Here is an 18,122-nt window from a genome sequence, read left to right as displayed (position 1 = left end):
ATTGTGACAGGTAATGGAGTAAGTGACCTCAGATAGGTTATTGTGACAGGTAATGGAGTAAGGGACCTCGGATAGGTTATTGTGACAGGTAATGGAGTAAGGGACCTCGGATAGGTTATTGTGACAGGTAATGGAGTAAGGGACCTCGGATAGGTTATTGTGACAGGTAATGGAGTAAGGGACCTCGGATAGGTTATTGTGACAGGTAATGGAGTAAGGGACCTCGATAGGTTATTGTAACAGGTAATGGAGTAAGGGACCTCGGATAGGTTATTGTGACAGGTAATGGAGTAAGGGACCTCGGATAGGTTATTGTGACAGGTATGGAGTAAGGACCTCGGATAGGTTATTGTGACAGGTAATGGAGTAAGGGACCTCGGATAGGTTATTGTGACAGGTAATGGAGTAAGGGACCTCGGATAGGTTATTGTGACAGGTAATGGAGTAAGGGACCTCGGATAGGTTATTGTGACAGGTAATGGAGTAAGGGACCTCGGATAGGTTATTGTGACAGGTAATGGAGTAAGGGACCTCGGATAGGTTATTGTGACAGGTAATGGAGTAAGGGACCTCGGATAGGTTATTGTGACAGGTAATGGAGTAAGGGACCTCGGATAGGTTATTGTGACAGGTAATGGAGTAAGGGACCTCGGATAGGTTATTGTGACAGGTAATGGAGTAAGGGACCTCGGATAGGTTATTGTGACAGGTAATGGAGTAAGGGACCTCGGATAGGTTATTGTGACAGGTAATGGAGTAAGGGACCTCGGATAGGTTATTGTGACAGGTAATGGAGTAAGGGACCTCGGATAGGTTATTGTGACAGGTAATGGAGTAAGGGACCTCGGATAGGTTACTGTGACAGGTAATGGAGTAAGGGACCTCGGATAGGTTATTGTGACAGGTAATGGAGTAAGGGACCTCGGATAGGTTATTGTGACAGGTAATGGAGCAAGGGACCTCGGATAGGTTATTGTGACAGGTAATGGAGTAAGGGACCTCGGATAGGTTATTGTGACAGGTAATGGAGTAAGGGACCTCGGATAGGTTATTGTGACAGGTAATGGAGTAAGGGACCTCGGATAGGTTATTGTGACAGGTAATGGAGTAAGGGACCTCGGATAGGTTATTGTGACAGGTAATGGAGTAAGGGACCTCGGATAGGTTATTGTGACAGGTAATGGAGTAAGGGACCTCGGATAGGTTATTGTGACAGGTAATGGAGTAAGGGACCTCGGATAGGTTATTGTGACAGGTAATGGAGTAAGGGACCTCGGATAGGTTTTGACAGGTTATGAGTAAGGACCTCGTAGATTGTGACAGGTAATGGAGTAAGGGACCTCGGATAGGTTATTGTGACAGGTAATGGAGTAAGGGACCTCAGATAGGTTATTGTGACAGGTAATGGAGTAAGGGACCTCGGATAGTTTATTGTGACAGGTAATGGAGTAAGGGACCTCGGATAGGTTATTGTGACAGGTAATGGAGTAAGGGACCTCGGATAGGTTATTGTGACAGGTAATGGAGTAAGGGACCTCGGATAGGTTATTGTGACAGGTAATGGAGTAAGGGACCTCGGATAGGTTATTGTGACATGTAATGGAGCAAGGGACCTCGGATCGGTTATTGTGACAGGTAATGGAGTAAGGGACCTCGGATAGGTTATTGTGACAGGTAATGGAGTAAGGGACCTCGGATAGGTTATTGTAACAGGTAATGGAGTAAGGGACCTCGGATAGTTTATTGTGACAGGTAATGGAGTAAGGGACCTCGGATAGGTTATTGTGACAGGTAATGGAGCAAGGGACCTCGGATAGGTTACTGTGACAGGTAATGGAGTAAGGGACCTCGGATAGGTTATTGTGACAGGTAATGGAGCAAGGGACCTCGGATAGGTTATTGTGACAGGTAATGGAGTAAGGGACCTCGGATAGGTTATTGTGACAGGTAATGGAGCAAGGGACCTCGGATAGGTTATTGTGACATGTAATGGAGTAAGGGACCTCGGATAGGTTATTGTGACAGGTAATGGAGCAAGGGACCTCGGATAGGTTATTGTGACAGGTAATGGAGTAAGGGACCTCAGATAGGTTATTGTAACAGGTAATGGAGTAAGGGACCTCGGATAGGTTATTGTGACAGGTAATGGAGTAAGGGACCTCGATAGGTTATTGTAACAGGTAATGGAGTAAGGGACCTCGGATAGGTTACTGTGACAGGTAATGGAGTAAGGGACCTCGGATAGGTTATTGTGACAGGTAATGGAGTAAGGGACCTCGGATAGGTTATTGTGACAGGTAATGGAGTAAGGGACCTCGGATAGGTTACTGTGACAGGTAATGGAGCAAGGGACCTCGGATAGGTTACTGTGACAGGTAATGGAGTAAGGGACCTCGGATAGGTTATTGTGACAGGTAATGGAGCAAGGGACCTCGGATAGGTTATTGTGACAGGTAATGGAGTAAGGGACCTCGGATAGGTTATTGTGAACAGGTAATGGAGTAAGGGACCTCGGATAGGTTATTGTGACAGGTAATGGAGCAAGGGACCTCGGATAGGTTATTGTGACAGGTAATGGAGTAAGGGACCTCGGATAGGTTACTGTGACAGGTAATGGAGCAAGGGACCTCGGATAGGTTACTGTGACAGGTAATGGAGTAAGGGACCTCGGATAGGTTATTGTGACAGGTAATGGAGCAAGGGACCTCGGATAGGTTACTGTGACAGGTAATGGAGCAAGGGACCTCGGAAAGGTTATTGTGACAGGTATTGGAGTAAGGGACCTCGATAGGTTATGACAGTTTTAGTTTTGTAACAGGTAATGGAGTAAAGGGACCTCGGATAGGTTATTGTGACAGGTAATGGAGTAAGGGACCTCGGATAGGTTATTGTGACAGGTAATGGAGTAAGGGACCTCGGATAGGTTATTGTGACAGGTAATGGAGTAAGGGACCTCGGATAGGTTATTGTGACAGGTATTGGAGTAAGGGACCTCGATAGGTTATTGTAACAGGTAATGGAGTAAGGGACCTCGGATAGGTTATTGTGACAGGTAATGGAGTAAGGGACCTCGGATAGGTTATTGTGACAGGTAATGGAGTAAGGGACCTCGGATAGGTTATTGTGACAGGTAATGGAGTAAGGGACCTCGGATAGGTTATTGTGACAGGTATTGGAGTAAGGGACCTCGGATAGGTTATTGTGACAGGTAATGGAGTAAGGGACCTCGGATAGGTTATTGTGACAGGTAATGGAGTAAGGGACCTCGATAGGTTATTGTAACAGGTAATGGAGTAAGGGACCTCGATAGGTTATTGTAACAGGTAATGGAGTAAGGGACCTGGGATAGGTTATTGTGACAGGTAATGGAGTAAGGGACCTCGGATAGGTTATTGTAACAGGTAATGGAGTAAGGGACCTCGATAGGTTATTGTAACAGGTAATGGAGTAAGGGACCTGGGAATCGGTTGTTGTAACAGGTAATGGAGTAAGGACCTCGGATAGGTTTTGTGACAGGTATTGGAGTAAGGGACCTGGATAGGTTATTGTGACAGGTATTGGAGTAAGGGACCTCGGATAGTTTATTGTGACAGGTATGGAGTAAGGGACCTGGATAGTTTATTGTGACAGGTAATGGAGTAAGGGACCTGGGATAGGTTTGTTGTAACAGGTAATGGAGTAAGGGACCTCGGATAGGTTATTGTGACAGGTAATGGAGTAAGGGACCTCGATAGGTTATTGTGACAGGTAATGGAGTAAGGGACCTCGATAGGTTATTGTGACAGGTAATGGAGTAAGGGACCTCGGATAGGTTATTGTGACAGGTAATGGAGTAAGGGACCTCGATAGGTTATTGTGACAGGTAATGGAGTAAGGGACCTCGATAGGTTTATTGTGACAGGTAATGGAGTAAGGGACCTCGGATAGGTTTTTGTAACAGGTAATGTAACCTGGATGGTTTTGGAGGTAAGGGTACCTCGGATAGGTTATTGTGACAGGTAATGGAGTAAGTGACCTCAGATAGGTTATTGTGACAGGTAATTGGAGTAAGGGACCTCGGATAGGTTATTGTGACAGGTAATTGGAGTAAGGGACCTCGGATAGGTTTTTATTGTGCCAGGTAATGGAGTTATGGAGGTTATTGTGTAAGTTCCTTATGACTCATTAACTTGTGGTTCCTTATGACCATTAACTTGTGGGTTCCATTATGACTCCATTAACTTGTGGGTTCCTTATGACTCATTAACTTGTGAGTTCCTTATGACTCATTAACTTGTGGGTTCCTTATCACTCATTAACTTGTGGTTCCTTATGACCCATTAACTTGTGGGTTCCTTATGACTCATTAAAACTTGTGAGATTCCTTATGACCCATTAACTTGTGGTTCCTTATGACTCATTAACTTGTGGATTCCTTATGACCCATTAACTTGTGGGTTCCTTATGACTCATTAACTTGTGAGTTCCTTATGACCCATTAACTTGTGGGTTCCTTATGACTCATTAACTTGTGGGTTCCTTATGACCCATTAACTTGTGATTTCCTTATGACTCATTAACTTGTGGGTTCCTTATGACTCATTAACTTGTGGGTTCTTTATGACCCCATTAACTTGTGATTTCCTTATGACTCATTAACTTGTGGGTTCCTTATGATCCATTAACTTGTGAGTTCCTTTTATGACCCATTAACTTGTGGTTCCTTATGACTCATTAACTTGTGGGTTCCTTATGACTCATTAAACTTGTGAGTTCCTTATGACTCATTAACTTGTGGGTTCCTTATGACTCATTAACTTGTGAGTTCCTTATGACCCATTAACTTGTGGTTCCTTATGACTCATTAACTTGTGGGTTCCTTATGACTCATTAACTTGTGAGGTTTCCTTATGACTCATTAACTTGTGGTGGCTCCTTATGACTCATTAACTTGTGGGTTCCTTATGACTCATTAACTTGTGGGTTCCTTATGAACTCATTAACTTGTGAGTTCCTTATGACTCATTAACTTGTGGGTTCCTTATGACTCATAAACTTGTGGGCTCCTCTTTATTACTCATTAACTTGTTGGCTCCTTATGACTCATTAACTTGTGGGTTCCTTATGACTCATTAACTTGTGAGTTCCTTATGACCCATTAACTTGTGGGTTCCTTATGACTCAATTAACTTGTGGGTTCCTTATGACTCATTAACTGTGAGTTCCTTATGACTAATTAACTTGTTGGCTCCTTATGACTTATTAACTTGTGGGCTCTTTATTACTCATTAACTTGTTGGCTCCTTATGACTCATTAACTTGTGGTTCCTTATGGACTCATTAACTTGTGACCTTATGACTCATTAACTTGTGGGTTTTCCTTATGACCAATTAAACTTGTGGGTTCCTTATGACCCATTAACTTGTGGTTCTTTAACTTATGAGTTCCTTATGACTCATTAACTTGTGGGTTCCTTATGACCAATTAACTTGTGAGTTCCTTATGACTCATTAACTTGTGAGTTCCATATGACTCATTAACTTATGAGTTCCTTATGACTCATTAACTTGTGGGTTCCTTTTGACTCAATTAACTTGTGAGTTCCTTATGACCCATTAACTTGTGGGTTCCTTATGACTCATTAACTTGTGAGTTCCTTATGACTCATTAACTTGTGGGTTCCTTATGGGTTCCTCCATTAACTTGTGGGTTCCTTATGACTCATTAACTTGTGGGTTCCTTATGACTCATTAACTTGTGGGTTCCTTATGACTCATTAACTTGTGGGTTCCTTATGACTCATTAACTTGTGGGTTCCTTATGACTCATTAACTTGTGGGTTCCTTATGACTCATTAACTTGTGGGTTCCTTATGACTCATTAACTTGTGGGTTCCTTATGACTCATTAACTTGTGGGTTCCTTATGACTCATTAACTTGTGAGTTCCTTATGACTCATTAACTTGTGAGTTCCTTATGACTCATTAACTTGTGGGTTCCTTATGACTCATTAACTTGTGGGTTCCTTATGACCCATTAACTTGTGGGTTCCTTATGACTCATTAACTTGTGAGTTCCTTATGACTCATTAACTTGTGGGTTCCTTATGACTCATTAACTTGTGGGTTCCTTATGACTCATTAACTTGTGGGTTCCTTATGACTCATTAACTTGTGGGTTCCTTATGACTCATTAACTTGTGGGTTCCTTATGACTCATTAACTTGTGGGTCCTTATGACTCATTAACTTGTGGTTCCTTATGACTCATTAACTTGGGTTCCTTATGACCCATTAACTTGTGGGTTCCTTATGACTCATTAACTTGTGGGTTCCTTATGACTCATTAACTTGTGAGTTCCTTATGACCCATTAACTTGTGGGTTCCTTATGACTCATTAACTTGTGGGTTCCTTATGACTCATTAACTTGTGGGTTCCTTATGACTCATTAACTTGTGGGTTCCTTATGACTCATTAACTTGTGGGTTCCTTATGACTCATTAACTTGTGGGTTCCTTATGACTCATTAACTTATGGTTCCTTATGACTCATTAACTTGTGGGTTCCTTATGACTCATTAAACTTGTGAGTTCCTTATGACTCATTAACTTGTGGGTTCCTTATGACTCATTAACTTGTGGGTTCCTTATGACTCATTAACTTGTGAGTTCCTTATGACTCATTAACTTGTGGGTTCCTTATGAACTCATTAACTTGTGGGTTCCTTATGACCATTAACTTGTGGTTCCTTATGACCATTAACTTGTGAGTTCCTTATGACTCATTAACTTGTGAGTTCCTTATGACTCATTAACTTGTGGTTCCTTATGACTCATTAACTTGTGGGTTCCTTATGACTCATTAACTTGAACTGTGGGTTCCTTATGACTAATTAACTTCTGGGTTCCTTAGAACCCATTAGCTTCTGAGTTCTTTATGACCCATTAAGTTTTGGTTTCCGTATGACTCATTAACTTGTTGGCTCCTTATGACTCATTAACTGGTGGGTTCCTTATGACTCATTAACTTGTGGGTTCCATATGATTCATTAACTTGTGGGTTCCTTATGACTCATTAACTTGTGGGTTCCTTATGACTCATTAACTTGTGGGTTCCTTATGACTCATTAACTTGTGGGTTCCTTATGACTCATTAACTTGTGGGTTCCTTATGACTCATTAACTTGTTGGCTCCTTATGACTCATTAACTTGTGGGTTCCTTATAACCCATTAACTTGTGGGTTCTTTGTGATCCATTAACATGTGGGTTTTTAGTGACCAATTGACTGATTACCAGACAGTTTGTAATCACGTATCTGTATTTTCCCCATTCATGTGAGGCTTTGGAGCAATGCCTTCCAACTTGAGGGTTTCTATCAATGGCTATCAACTTGTGCACATTTCTCATGATAATTCAGATTTTTGTAGTATTAGCTGCACCATTAGTTGGCTGTTACGGTACATGTACACCCTCCCCCCACTATCAAATGTAGTCTGAAAGTCCTTTGCCATATGATACAGGATATAGGCAGTAAGCTATAGGTTTCTCTATGGAAGATGACATGTGTTGTAGAGTATCAACTGTTGCCCGTACCTGTATATAGGCCATCAGAAATCTACTGGTAACAGGTAGGATTACAGGTGAAATCATCACAGGTCAAAGGTCACTGGGTACACTCTAACTAGGGTCACCAAAACTGGGAAGGGTCACCTAGGAAGTGCAAAGTTGATTGTAACTCTAATTCTCCGATTACTAACCTGTACGTGTAGCCTGCATCATTTAGTCGTTTGAAGTATTACCTGCAGCGTGTATAATGAGAGGCCCCACGATGTATTTATGGTACAGCAGGGGGCCCCAACTATGTATAATATCATCAAAGCGATAGTTGGGTATTTACAGATGAACAATAATTAGTGTTAATTACACTTACAAGGTATGAGTCAATCCCAGGATCTCGCCAACCCTTCATGGTGAGGGCAATTTAGTCCACAGTTGGCCAGCACAGCCCATCCTACACCTCAAAGTCCAATGGAGATCATAGCAAATCGTTATATTTATCCCAGTCATTTTACGAATCATAACAAAGTATTCCATAAAACATAACACGCACCAAAGTTATGAAAAAAACATCATGTGGATGTATGTCATTGTAACTATATCGGCACTCACAATCACGATTTTTGTTTTTGTACATTGTTTTGATGAATTTCTTTGTCTACATCTTCTGATTGATTTTGCATTTTCTAAGCTTTTTGATTGAGCTTAATTGATGTGCATTAAATTGTAATTGACATTTAATCTTTTTAATTGAAATTTAATTGGATGTATTCATTAAATGATATGAATTTTAACCATAGCCTATCTTTTAGTATTAATAATACTCTATGTGTTGTTATGAATTTATGTTAAATATATGTGAATATTATTTTGTTGCAGTTCCAGTAAACTGTGAAGTAGGCTTATGGGGGAAGTGGAATGAATGTGAATCTGCATGTGGACTTGGACGGACAGAGCGCAGTCGGCAAATCTTAGTTACGCCGAAAAATGGTGGCAAAATCTGTCCCAAATTGCGACAAAAGCGTAGATGTATGGGAAAACGATGCTGGGAAGTCCAAGATGTGACATATCAGGGACAGGAATTACAAGGTATAGTATAATTACTGGTGTGTTACCGTTCTGAGCAGATAGAGTTGTCTCCCTTTCCAGAATTTCAGGGAAAGTACAAGGAACACATTGGATTATCTTCTGATGTTATTGACAGAGAACATTAGTTAGTTTTAATACTCACTCTTAAGTATCACATAGAGTCCCTTATATCATAATTTATTTTTGGTAGTGTTTGGTTAAGGAAATGAGGAAAGCATCCATTTCTTGTTTTAATGAAATTGAAACTACCTTATACTATTAACATCTGAACATGAACATGAAGTTTCTATAAATAAAAGCCAAGATATTCATTCTTAATGCTTCTTAATGCTGTAATAACTGTTGAGGTCATTGTCTTCGTTTGGTTTGAAGGTCCGACCAAGATCTTGTACAACAGGCGATCTCTATAAAAAAGATGTTTAGGCCGACAGTTGAGCATCTTATGATTAGCCAGCTCAGCTGCTGTTACTATAGAACTCAAGTATAAATTAGTATAATTATGATCAGTTTAGCACCCACTATCAACATCACACAGCTCCGGCCTACTGACACACTTGTTACTGTTTGGAGATAGAGATGAAGTGGGGAGGGGTGGGTATGTCAGGCAGGGCTATATTCTACCCCTGTTTGCTAGAGAACATCCACCCCAGAATATCTATAGAAGAGAGGGTCTGGTTCCCAGGCTGCCATCTGTTTGACCTAAAAACCACTGGCATACACACCAGACTAACATGCAGGACACATGGAGGGGCCTGAGCAGGAAGTATCTGATGTATGGGGCGGCATGTGGAGGGGACAGACAGGGAGGGGGAGGGCAACTCAGGGAGGGGACAACTTAGGGAGGGGACAGACAGGGAGGGTGCAACTTAGGGAGAGGGGCAAGTCTGGGAGGGGAAGGGGCAAAAGGAGGGGGTAAAATTAGGCTGAGTAGGGGAAGATACCACAAGGATGGGTGATTATGATTGGATTTGAAGGGAGGGACATTTCAAGGGGATCATTAGACAATAGTGGAGGCAGGCTGGACTGTAAATGTTAAGTTTGTATGGTAGAGGAGGTTGATACAAAGGGGAGAGCAAAATTATGATACTAGAAAAACTCAATATTGGAGAGAGGGAGCTAAGGAATCTAGACAGTTTATAGGAGGGGTAGCTCTCAAACAGTTTGTTATTACATTAGATTGTGATAATGTGATGGTGAGGTGGTGTTAAGTTTTGAGGGAGCCAGTGTGGAGGGGGCAGGGTAAACAGGAGAGATAGGAGAGGGTAGGAGAAACTAGAGTGGGGCACAGAGTAGATGTGTTGAGGATCTTAACTAAATAGCTGCAGATGGTATACCAGTCCAGTCTGGTGAGATGGAAAATGATTTAGTCTTAGTTATCCTAAATCTGTCTAAATATGTTATTGACTGAGTGAGCTGTTTGATAAAATACATCAATTGTTACTTCTGTTTTCACCTTTTTATAGATGCCAAGAACACATATATGTCCCATGGGTAACTGTGGCGGTCCTTGTAAAACCCAGCTCTATAAAACATCAGATGATGTTGTCTTCTCAAATCATGTTCAAATAGTTTTGTAAAACAGATGTTGAAATATTTGTGTGATAATAATAAAAAGGAAGCCTGCATGCTTGACAGCCCTTATATCTGTGTAAAAAGCATTTACCATCAGAATGTATTGAGAACATTTAGATATGTTTCAGTTGTTAGGGCTGATAAGATCAGTGAGTGGGACTTGGTGATGTTACATCTGATGAAACTTACAGCAATGTAGACTGAGATGAGGAAGAAATGGAGGGGACTACATCCTGTACAACAGAGCCAGTGATTTTTTTTTGGATGAATTTGGGGCCGTATGAAGCTTTCCCAATTTCATGTAAATGTTTCCTCAAAGGAGGAAAACAAAAACAAAATATATATATAAATAGAAGAAAAAATTATTTTCTTAATTCAAAACGTTCTGGCCCCTTCAATGAGTGAGTATGAAAATCACTGAAAAAGGGACCTAGATATCCACAAGCCTATGGTTTAGTGTAGTGTGTAAGATAGCTCAAGTTCAACAAGGATCCCATATATACACCCATATGTACAGTCTATTACTTAATTTGAGTTATAAAACTTCAAGTATTGTTTTGGATGATAAATCATTTATGGCATGGCTGATCATCGACCATAAACCCTGTTGTGGGTGAAGTCAGGCCAGGTCACAGGATAAAGCAGGGCCAATAAAAATGGGGCATCCTCAGAGGATTCGGAGATGTGCCAGACTAAATCCGGGATTATATGACTTCTGAGATGTTCCCCAGTAAACCTCTGTTCTGAAATGACCTCAGAAAGGCTTCAAGTGGGATGAGAAGGACCCACTGACCGCTGTGATTTATATTGATGTAAGGGGCAAGAGGCTATTGTTATTTATGGGGATATGAGGGACCCTGCTGAGAAGCTGTATAACTCGGAGGATACAACCTCATTAAACATTGGCAAACAGGGAGGGGAAACATAAAACTTAAGGATTTAAACAAATCCTTAGGGTGGGGGGAGGGGAAGGAACTTAAGGATTTAAACAAATCCTTAGGGTGGGGGAGGGGAAGGAAACCTAATGATGGGGGATACATTGTAACCTGTCAAAACTAGACCCTGTCCAATCCAGATCCCTGTCGATTTAAGTGACATTTTTTTCCTTCATTATAGCAATAAAAACTCCTATTATCCAGAACCGGTTTATATCCTAATATCCTGGACCCTGAAGATATCCAGTTGGCAAGACACTATATAGCCTTAGATTTTAAATAATTTTTGAGGAGGGGAAACAAGCCTTATATTTAAGATAAAACTTTAGAATAAGCAATCTCTTGTGAGGGAACAAAATATAGGAAATTATGGTAAACAATTACCGCTACCTACAGAGTGAACAAATTATAGCCACATATTTATAGGAAAAAAATCCTGAGGAGGGGATGAATCATAGTCAATTTATAGAACAAATCCCTGGGGTTGGGACAAAGTACTGACAGCTAGTTAATCCAATCCCTAGGGTGAGCTAGAACAAATATAGTACAAATAATTGAAATGAATCTCAGGATAGGAATTACATAGAGGCACTTGTCTGACACCTTAGATCTGATGAAAGGGGAAAACTGTATCCAGACCACTGACTTGTTCTAATCCCTAGGATCTCACTTGGCCTTTACCCCAAGGATCCCTCAAGGTCATGGTCTGGTTCCCTCCCCTCAGGTCCCCACAAGACCTTTTGTCTGACCCCTAAGATGCTTTAAGGTCTTGGTCTGACCCAGAGATCCTTCATAGTCTTTATTATACCAGAGAGATCCCTCTCAGGATTGGTCTGACCCAGAGATCCTTCATAGTCTTTATTATACCAGAGAGATCCCTCTCAGGATTGGTCTGACCCAGAGATCTTCATAGTCTTTATCCCAGAGATCCTCTCAGGATTCATGACCAAGATCTTCATAGTCATTTCCAGAGAGATCCCTCTCAGATTGGTCTGACCCAGAGATCCTTCATAGTCTTTATCATACCAGAGAGATCCTCTCAGGATTGGTCTGACCCAGAGATCCTTCATAGTCTTTATCATACCAGAGAGATCCTCTCAGGATGGTCTGACCCAGAGATCCTTCATAGTCTTTATTATACCAGAGAGATCCCTCTCAGGATTGGTCTGACCCAGAGATCCTTCATAGTCTTTATCATACCAGAGAGATCTCTCTCAGGATTGGTCTGACCCAGAGATCCTTCTTCATAGTCTTTATTATAGCAGAGAGTTCCCTCTCGGGATTTGTCTGACTCAGAGATCACCTTTAGGCCTTTCTGTAACCCCTTAGATCCCTCAAGGCTTTGTCTGGCCTCTAAGATCTCTCAAGGCCTTGATCTGACCCCTAAGATCCCTCAAGGTCTTCATCCTACCTCTAAGATCCCTCAAGGCCTTTGTTTTACCTCTAAGATTCCCAAAGGCCTTCATCTAACCCCTAAGATCCCTCTAGGCCTTTGTCTGACCCTAAGATCCCTCAAGGCTTTTGTCTGATCCCTAAGATTCCCCAAGGTCTTCGTCTGACCCCTGAAATCCCTCAAGGCTTTTATCTGACCCCTTAGATCCCTCAAGGCCTTCGTCTGACCCCTTAGATCCCTCAAGGCCTTTGTCTGACCCCTACTATTCCTTCTAGAACCTGTGATAGTGGTGATAATTGCACCTTCACAGATATATCAGAGAAGTACTGTTAAGGTCATGACAGATAGGTCAGAAAAATACCAGAAATTCCTTCAGATTAAATTTCGATTGAGCCCAATAAAGGTTTTTTTGTTGAGATGTTGTACAGCCCAATTATACTGCACACTAAGAAGCCTATGTTCTTTGTGCCCTCGCCTCCCCAACTTAATCATTTGTGGAACTTTTAATTCAAACATTGTCAGAGATAGCCTCCAGGCAACCTCCTACCCTTAAAAGCAGGACAGCTTCTGTAAATGATCAGACGTATATCAAAATTGGACTTAACATTTCTTTTCAATAAAACTAAAATGTGATTGAACATACTTAATTAAGGTTTAGTTCCTAGATGATTCATGAGTACATGGGGTAATTACAAATTTCTCGTATCAATAGTTTATTTGGATAGATATTCAAATTTACAAATTTCAATATTCATGACTTGTTAATGATTTAAAATTAAAAGAGAAATCCTCCAGATGTTATTCCCAATTATTTGAAAATCTTATGGCTTAAAGGTTTTACTTGGTCATGTGGTTTTTGTCAAGTTAACCAGCAATTGAAAAAGCTGGGTTAATAATGTGATCTGACTTAATTGTAAAGGTTTTTAAATCTAAATGAAATTCTATCATATATGTTGAGAACATAATGAATCTATTTGTGTCTTTAATCTTGGACAGTGTATCATTTTCTGAGGACTAATAGAGTAGAAAATGGACCATTGGTGTATGTGTGTACTATTGTATGTATAGGTGATGTCTCGTCTATGACCGATGTTAATGTATAATTAAGACAGGTTTATAAAATCTATTTAGTATTTACTTCTTCCCATCGGCTTCTTTTACAAAATTTACATATGTGATCATTTAAAAGTTTTAATATCCAGATTTTATGAAACTTAAGTCTTTACATATGTTTGTATTTTTATGATTATTCAGTAAAAAGCAAACTTAAACTTTGTGGTGTGTATTGTGATGATGGAAGTTGATACATGTACCTGGTATATATGACATGTGTTATCAAAGACTGGAGAAGATTAACTTTTCAGCTGGTATTTAACTTGAAATGACAGCTTTAATACGTGATGTCTATATCATTACCTGTATAATGTGAGGCACAAAAAGTGAAGAATTATTTAGGAAGTATTACTTTACATGGCAGATTTCAACACTTAATATCAAATCACTATATATCGCTAGCTGTCAATCAAACGCCCCCGTACTGCACGTGAATTGTGAATGCTGCAATATTTGCTGCAGCATTGAATAGGTACACATGCATTTGCGAGCATGAGGCATGGCTAAATACTGCCTGGCAATCGATCAATTACTGTATTGACTTTTGGTAAAGTCAAATAATTTGAAATATACCATTATATTCAAAAGATGATATTTATAAATTAGAACAACTATCAGATAGTGCAGTGATGTTCTAGTGAAAATTATCGAAAAAAGCTTACTGCTAAATTAACAACAGTTTGAAAACTGACTGTAAAAGTAGTTGTTTCTATGGGAACCACCCAAAACGAGGGAGAAATAAATTTACTTTTAGCTTCTTTAGCTAGTAGGTGGGTATAGAGTAAGTTGTAGTGTTAAGTGTTCATCATTGAAAAGTTGAGAGACAAAGAAGCGTGTGTCATACATCAAATATCACACACTGACAAGAAATGTTAAAAAGTTGTATCTGTTATCATCATAACAAAGCCAGAGTTTTAACATCCAGGAAACTGCCTATAGAAAGTTTTTTTCTGTTGACGTCTGTACAAAACAAGCCACTATAAGTGTCATCGTAGCTCGGAGATGGACAATCACGAGGGGTCAAAGGTGACACAAGATGTCCGCTGTCTTTGTGCCCAAGGTAACCGGAGCGCCTTAGACTTGTGTTGGGGTGTGCTTCGTTAATCTTAGGTCAGTTACCTGCCCTAGATCACCAGGTGCTACATTCTTAGCACGGTTTTGTCATTCTATAAAAATGCTGAGTTGGATGTGAATATTTTGCCCTGTTGAACTGTGGGGAGCTTATATAGGCTGTTAGTTGGTGAATACTTGGACCATAATGAAGTATTCTATCAAAAAATTCACCTGTAACAACAGAATAACACATGCATCTTAAAATTTCTATGAAAGCACCAAATTATATGTTATTTGATCGATGGTAGAAATTGTCGTGGAATTTATAAGTTATTTGATCAGGCTGGGTGGTAGTGGTGAAACTGAGACTTAAAGTGTAGGGGCCTTTAAAACCTTACCTGTCAGATAACACACAAATGTTGTTCACTTCTGCTGATATTTATTTACGAAAAAACTTTTTTTTTTTTTAAACCAAAAAAACAGGGGATAAAAGATTGGGTTTAGCATGCAATTATAGACATTGGCCTCGTCTGCTATAGAACTTACCTGTATACAGATCACAGGTAAAAATTAAGACTTTCGACAAGTTTTATAATTCGTCTCATCCGACACTTATTTTACACACACTAATTTTGACAAAGTTATTTTACACTTGGTAATTTTGACATTTTGACAAAGTGCACTTTTTGAATCTGTTATCTTTATGATCATATTTTTATCTAAACATATACAGTCAGTGACCTTAAGATATATTGCTATGTCTCGAAGTTTGTAACGAGATCGGTAATCTGTGGAGGCAAATAAAAGAGGCAGTTTTATACGGATTCGGTTCTTGGTTAAAGCATTACATCAAGTTTAACAGCCAAAGTATAAAATTCTGTATGAAGTTTGTGCAGACTTGCATATAAAGGTTGGTGGATGTTATTATAGGTTTTCCTAGTGCAGTCAGACTAAACTCTCTCAATGTGTTATATCTTTACATGCTTGCGGTGGCATTCTTGGCTGCTGTTAATTTCAACACAGAATTAAAAAAAAATGGGGGAAAAAAGGAAATTAAGTATTGAGTGCAGACTCAATGTTTACATAACCAAGAACATCTTTGTGGTGAGGATTTGAACAAGAACAGAAATCTGATAGGATCTCACAGCAATGTGCAGAATGTATATATATCACACATGGTTTGTGTTGTTGATGTGGAGTAAAAACTTCTCTAGATTTAGTCAAGATCTCATAACACAGCCCTAGACAGCTGTGGTAGTTACTCCGAGTTTCCTTTAGCCTTCAGACCAGACTTAGACATAAGGAGATGGACTTCAGTTGTAATATGCACTAGAGTAACAATGGGTCAGCTCCAGGTTTTGTCTTTTTTTTTACCTTTAGAAATTTTCAGCTTACAATTCTCCATAGGAAAGCATTACAAAGAAGAGATTCCAAGGAATAAAGAAATTTAACAATTCCTTTACTAAAATCTGCTTTCTCCTCTTTTGAGCATTGTCAGTTTAGAAATTTCCTGAAATTAAAATCATTGATAAAACTTGGTCCAAGCACTCTAGCCTATCTCCTGTTGATGAGCCTCCAAAGCGTTTGAACTTTCGATATTATTTTAGATTAATCAAGATGATTTTATGACAGGAAATGGAGGAAGTGGGGACGGATCAAGGATAGATCCTATAGGATTTCTACCATGTTAGGGGATTATAACACTACTTTTTTCATGGTACATACATAGGAAGGGCCGGGAGACAAGATTGATTTCCCTTGAGTTCATGATAATGTCTTATGATTGATAATTATGAGGTCATCTATTGAAAGGTGCTAGATATTACTAATTGTCTTTTGTCCATCATGGTGACTGTGTTGTCTTGTGGTAAGCAATTCACATTTATAACTCACAAGAGACATGATACTGGGCTAATATCAACATAATATTATTTGGCTTATAAGGACATAATATTGGGCTTATATCAACATAATATTGGGCTTATATCAACATAATATTGGACTTATATCAACATAATATTGGGCTTATATCAACATAATATTGGGCTTATATCAACATAATTTTGGGCTTATATCAACAATAATATAGGGCTTATAGGGACATAATATTGGGCTTATAGGGACATAATATTGGGCTTATATCGACATAATATTGGACTTATATCAACATAATATTGGGCTTATATCAACATAATATAGGGCTTATATCAACATAATATTGGACTTATAGGGACATAATATTGGGCTTATAGGGACATAATATTGGGCTTATATCGACATAATAGTGGGCTTATAGGGACATAATATTGGGCTTATAGCAACATAATATTGGGCTTATAGCAACATAATATTGGGCTTATAAGGACATAGTATTGGGCTTATAGGGACATAATATTGGGCTTATAGGACATAATATTGGGCTTATAGGACATAATATTGGGCTTATAGCAACATAATTTTGGGCTTATATTAACATAATATAGGGCTTATATATAACATAATATAGGGCTTATATCAACATAATATTGGGCTTATAAGGACATAATATAGGGCTTATAGGGACATAATATTGGGCTTATAGCAACATAATTTTGGGCTTATATTAACATAATATAGGGCTTATATCAACATAATATTGGGCTTATATCAACATAATATTGGGCTTATATCAACATAATTTTGGGCTTATATCAACATAATATAGGGCTTATATCAACATAATTTTGGGCTTATATCAACATAATATAGGGCTTATATCAACATAATATTGGGCTTATATCAACATATAATTGGGCTTATAGGGATATAATTTTGGGCTTATAGGGACATAATATTGGGCTTATAAAGACATAATATTGGGCTTATAAAGACATAATATTGGGCTTATAGGGACATGATATTGGGCTTATAAGGACATAAGATTCGGCTTGTAGGGACATAATATTGGGCTGATAGGGACATAATATTGGGCTCATTTGGACATAATACAAGTAATAATGTTCTGCACTGTTGTTTCTCTGTACATTCTGCCTCCACTTGATCTGGACTACCAACAGAGTGATTAACCATACTTACAACAGTACCAATCTTTTAGTCACTAATGTCTTTTGTTATTTTACTTTTGAATTTTGCTATCATTGATCAATTTTGTTTTTCAGAAATCGGAAAAATTCTACCAGCATCTTTTGGAATATTCAGAACAGACAAACAGTACGACCCCTACCAGGACATCAGGAAAAATCTTTTCTCTAGGTTCAGCAACGAAGTTCCTCAAAGGCCAGCGTAAGTATTACAGGTTATTTACAACTAATTATTCTGCGTTTACACATTACAGAGTTACCTGCCTTTGTGAATAAGTATTGATTGTGACATTGTTTTTGCGAGGATAATCTTAAGAGTTTTCAGAGAAAACAAAGCAAGTTTTGCTCA

The 18,122-nt window shown here is 39.2% G+C and overlaps 1 protein-coding gene across 1 annotated transcript in view; it reads left to right on the top strand.

Moving 5' to 3' along the window:
• Nucleotides 1-18,122, top strand: part of LOC138332256 (somatomedin-B and thrombospondin type-1 domain-containing protein-like) — a 57,570-nt gene that overhangs the window by 30,562 nt on the left and 8,886 nt on the right. The window contains exons 2-3 of the mRNA XM_069280276.1: nt 8,418-8,627; nt 17,852-17,975. Of these exons, the coding sequence (XP_069136377.1) occupies nt 8,418-8,627; nt 17,852-17,975 (334 nt within the window). The remainder of the gene's footprint in view (nt 1-8,417; nt 8,628-17,851; nt 17,976-18,122) is intronic.

Source organism: Argopecten irradians, chromosome 9, assembly GCF_041381155.1.
Source record: "Argopecten irradians isolate NY chromosome 9, Ai_NY, whole genome shotgun sequence".
Classification (NCBI taxonomy): domain Eukaryota; kingdom Metazoa; phylum Mollusca; class Bivalvia; order Pectinida; family Pectinidae; genus Argopecten; species Argopecten irradians.
This window is presented reverse-complemented; position numbering and strand designations above follow the sequence as displayed.